The sequence below is a fragment of the Equus quagga genome, chromosome 7 (genome assembly GCF_021613505.1).
Source record: "Equus quagga isolate Etosha38 chromosome 7, UCLA_HA_Equagga_1.0, whole genome shotgun sequence".
In the NCBI taxonomy this organism is placed as follows: Eukaryota; Metazoa; Chordata; class Mammalia; order Perissodactyla; family Equidae; genus Equus; species Equus quagga.
This window is the reverse complement of record NC_060273.1, coordinates 98,045,980-98,050,621: the sequence shown is the minus strand read 5'-3', so window position 1 is coordinate 98,050,621 and position 4,642 is coordinate 98,045,980. Positions and strand designations below refer to the sequence as shown.

At 48.9% G+C, this 4,642-nt stretch overlaps 1 protein-coding gene across 2 annotated transcripts in view; it reads right to left on the bottom strand.

The window, feature by feature from the left end:
• Positions 1-244: 244 nt before the first annotated feature.
• Positions 245-4,642, bottom strand: part of SEMA6A (semaphorin 6A) — a 126,575-nt gene continuing 122,177 nt past the window's right edge. For both annotated transcript variants that reach the window (XM_046667592.1, XM_046667591.1), the window contains one exon: positions 245-4,474. In XM_046667592.1, the coding sequence (XP_046523548.1) occupies positions 3,276-4,474 (1,199 nt within the window). In that variant the 3' untranslated portion in view covers positions 245-3,275. The remainder of the gene's footprint in view (positions 4,475-4,642) is intronic.

Below are 4,642 nucleotides of genomic sequence, written 5' to 3'. Positions count from 1 at the left end.
TTAATTACCGGTGGCTTCTGCTACACTCCTGCTCCAGGCTGGGTGCAGGCAGAGAAAACACATCAATAATTGGGGGGAGGGGGGCAGAGTGTGGGTACCACAAACAAATGGGTCTAAATACATTGTTATTTGTGCTTTGGAAGCCAAACAAAGATGGAGAAAAAGAGTGTAATCCTACCCCAAAAGGGTGGAGGTTAAAAAGGGAAAAATTAAGAGATAAATAAAAGCATTCAGCACACAAAAGATAATGTTGAAGTCTTGTTTTATTACTTTTAAGTAATAAAGAGCCTTTTCCTTGCTTTTTTTGTCTTTTTTCCCTTTTTTTCGATTCTTTTTTTCTTTTTTACAACATACATTAAGTCGTGAATCAGATGTTAGGGGATGTGGAGATGGAAGGAAAATTGGTGACATCACAATATTTTTACAACTTTACAACAAATATAAATCTGAGTTGGTTGCGTCTACCAGTGTCTAGCAAGGGTGGAAAGCAAAGGCACACTCAGGTTTATGGACCCTCCCCCCAAACACAGTGGGGAAAAAAAGAAAAGGGGAACAATACTTAAATGCAGAAGACCAGCTCAATACATGTGGGCATTTTAGTGTTAACACCGCAAGTGATGGGTCGTGGGAGGTAGGGAGGCGGGATGGAAGTTCTGACACAGGTCTCCATAACACGGCTGAGGCAATGAGGCCCACATACAGACGAGAGGGGGCGCTGCACTGTCAATACTCTTAGGAGTCAGAATTGGGGGAGAAGGCAGCAGGCTGATACACACCCATTGCCTTCCTATGCTCTGCTATGTTCTTCTAAAGAAAATCCAAGGGAAAAAACACTATCTGGGTTTCTAGAAAAGACTTCATGGTTTCAGGGTACAGAGTTCACAGGATGTGAACATTGATTCCACGAACAAAACAAAATAACACAAAAACAACAAAAACCTGCCACGAACAACAACAAAACTGCAAGGGACATTTGAAACAAAAGGGTGTGCTCCTGCCCTCGCTACCCAGGTCTCGCTGATTACGGAGGCGCCACTTTTTCACCAGCCAACTCAAAATTGTCCAAAGTTGTCTTTTTTTGGAAAGTTTCTTTTAAAAGACAAAACTAAACCCAGAAGATAAAACTGGAAATAAAAAAAGACAAAGAGACCAGTCACTCTACTGTTTAACTGTTTAAAAAAAAATAACAACCAACAACAACACTCATGGTTTACAGTATGTTGACAATTCTTTTGTTCGTGATAGAGTAAACAAAAGTCCCTCCTGTGTGCTTGAGCTTAACGAAAACAAACCAAGGGGGAAACACACGCCCCACCCCACCCCCCTACAAACAGTAACGACAAAAGGATAAAGAAATTAAAAATCTTTTGCCCCAGTCAATGTTTTTGCAGCATCCATTGTGGTCGGCCTTGTACTTGGAGTTACTCATTAATCACAGCAGGGACCAGCCTGCCTGCATCTATTTCCATGTCATTTCTTTGTGTGCATTGCATGGAGGTGCTGAGCACACGGCTTGGAGACTCCTCCCAGGTGCCTGCCCAACCACACACAGCTTGCTCTCCAGCCAGGGGACATGGCAGAAATGAGGACTGGGACATTCAGTTAGTCCCTTTTCTGCGGGCTAAAGAGGATATCACCATGTTGAAATGATCTGAGAATAAAAGGGAAACAGGGAGCTCCGGAGGGAGAAAGGGGATTTGCCACACACAACACTGGGGTCCACGCCTGACAGCATGGCCAAGGGTGGTTGGAGTTGGCACGACTAGAAGGAAGTGTGAATTGGAGGGTGTGCTGCTGCCCAGCTTTCCCAGGCTGCAGGATCACCACCGCATTCTTCTTCCATCTGCTGGATGCTCATCTTCCAGAAGGCTGGAATGGGGGTGGGGGGAGGGAGGGTTAAATAAATATCTGCATTTATTTCAAAAGGGGGAAAAACCTTCTCATAACGACAGTTTACAAGTGTACACAACTCAGGGTGTAAGGCACAAATTTACATGTGGAAAACAGGCTATTCACAGATGTAACCCCACGATAAACCCGTGTGATCAAACCATTAATTTATGCAAGGTAGCAGCCAGCATATTAACTAGTTCACACCGTTTGTGGATTTTGTTTGCTGTCTCACATGCAAGGTGAAATGGGATGGCGTATCACAAGCTGGTGCCTTCACAGAAAGTAGGAACCACTGACAAAGCCATGTTGGCAGCAACGGGACACGGATGCGCCATTTTGAAAGTTCCTCTCCTGGTTGCTTTAGAAGTTAGGATCTGGAAGGACTTTTAAACCAATTAATTTTTTGCATGTTATAGGCCAGAGACCTGACCAGCCAATCAACCGGTAGATTTAAATAAACATTCCCCTCCTTTTTCCTTGAGCTAGAGATCAGACAGTTCAAACACAAAGCTCAGAATTCCAGCTCCAACTTATTTACTCAGTGAATTTATTGTAAAAATAAAGAAACTTAATTATTCCAGTTAATGGATTTCACGTTAAATAGTTTAACTTTCAAGGGGCTTTCTGAAGAGCTGTTCATAGGGTGGTATGTGGAAGAGTCCTTTCCTTAAGGAAAAAAAGGGTGAACAATAAATAAAGAGTTACTTGCGTTAACGGTCACGTTATTTCATTAAAAGAGAGGAGGAGCAGAAATCTATGACATAGTTGCCCAACATGGCATGAATCTGCTATAACAGAAAGCTGTAACACTGGTGGGCATTTCACAGTATCTGCGCGTAGTAAACTTCTGCCATTGTTAAAGTCTGAGTTAGAATTATCAATGAATTCTTTATTTTTTTGTCTTTTTCATTTTCATGATTTTTTAAAATGTATTTGTGTTTTGCAGGTCAGAACGCTAGCCCAGTCTGGCAGCGCCCCGTGCAGTCATGGACAAAATGTTGCAGTTGCTGTTCACCTCTGTGTGTGTGTGTGTGTGTGTGTGTGTGTGTGCGCGCGCGCGCACATGTGTGTGTGGGGGTGGGTGTGTATGTGCTTTTGGCTCATGTTTGTGATGATAATTTAAGTCTTTTGTGAGTCCGACCTGTTGCAGGGTGTGGGGGAGAGTGAAGGGAGAGAATGGAGGTGAGTCCCGCGCTGCAAACCTTCACCAAACCACACGGCCCAATTTTGGAGAGGACCCCGCGTCCCAGAGGAGGCCCCAGCGTCCTGGGCTTTGCCGGCCATCCTGGTCTGGTGGGTCCTCAGGCAGTTGAGAACCTTGCCGAGCTGAGCGGGTGCCTCGCCTTTCCTGCTGGTTCCATACCTGACCCCTCCCCCTGGGATTATGTACACGCATCATTGGGCTTCATGGATGTGGAAAGGGGAGCAAAGGAAGGTTTGGGGGGTACGTCCGGCTTTAGCGAGGGGGTGCGCTTCAGCCCCGACCTGGTCAGTGAGTTGTAGGCGTTGAGGCTCGGCTGCCTTGACACAGTCACGGCCTGGCCAGACGGCTGCGAGCTGTGCACCTGGATAGAGTCCACCCTCTGCGGGGCGGGAGGCGGGTTGTCACCCCGGCCAAAGCTCTGGTTTCTGGAGAGGTGGGAGGAATTGGAGGAGTTAGTATTGTTTCTTTTGAGAGTGGTGGCCTGGTGGCTTCTCGTGAGCGAGTTCGTGGGGTAGCTCCTCTTATAGTCAAGGCCGTAGGAGGAGGAGTGGTGCATCTCCAGCCGCTTGCTCAGGCCGTTCTGAGACAGGGAGGCTCCCGGAGGGCCCAGCGAGGCCTCCCGCTGGGGGACTTTCGGGGGCAGGCTGTCCAGGTTCTCCACAAGGTTCACCCCATGGTTGGGGCTCTTGCTGCTGAGATGTTCCTTGATGGTCTTATACTCCAGGGTGGCCGCCTGGTCCTCCAGCGCCATCTGGGCCACCTCGCTCATTTTGGGTTGGTCCACATACTCATGCTGGTAGCTCTGCTGCGTGATGGGCAGGACCACCACGCTGGGGATGTGGCTGGGGGAGGCCCGGAGGGGCAGGTCCGTGGGAATCACAGGGGAGCCCATGGGGGGCATGTCCTTGGTGCAGGCATTGATGAGGTTCTGATTCCTTTCCCACTCGCGGCTGCCGCGGCTGGGCTTCCGCTTCTGCTGCAGCGTCGGGGTGGACTCGGGGGTGGGCAAGGCTGCCAGGTCCAGGTGGTGCTGGTCAGCCTTGATGAGGATCTTGGCCGTGTTGCTGGGAGTGGCGAGCTTGCCGTTGTGCATGAGTGGTGTGAGGATGGCCTCTGGCTTCGGGTCTTTGGACTGGGTGTCCCCAAAGAGGCCGCTGAGCTTGGTGACGCTGCTCATGGAGCCCCGGCGCGAGTGGGCGAGCTCCTTCTCCTTGCGCTGCACGGCCGACACATCTTTGCGCCGGTGATCGCAGACGCAATAGACGATGATGCCGGAGAAGACGGCCCCCATGACAAAAGCCAGAATCACCGCAATGGCCAAGAGGGTGACAGGAACGAGCTGGTCGTGGCCTTTGAGGTAACTTTCCCGTATCACTCCTGCAATAGACATGGCATATGGTGTTAAGAAAGGAAAGCACACCGCGAGGCTTATTTTTGTTTGGCGTTCACCCTGTTAATTAATAACAGTAATAAGTGACAATAGCACCTCTGCCTAACTTGTCTTCAAGGCGCAGCTTGCCAAACATTAACTAATTAATCCGTCCC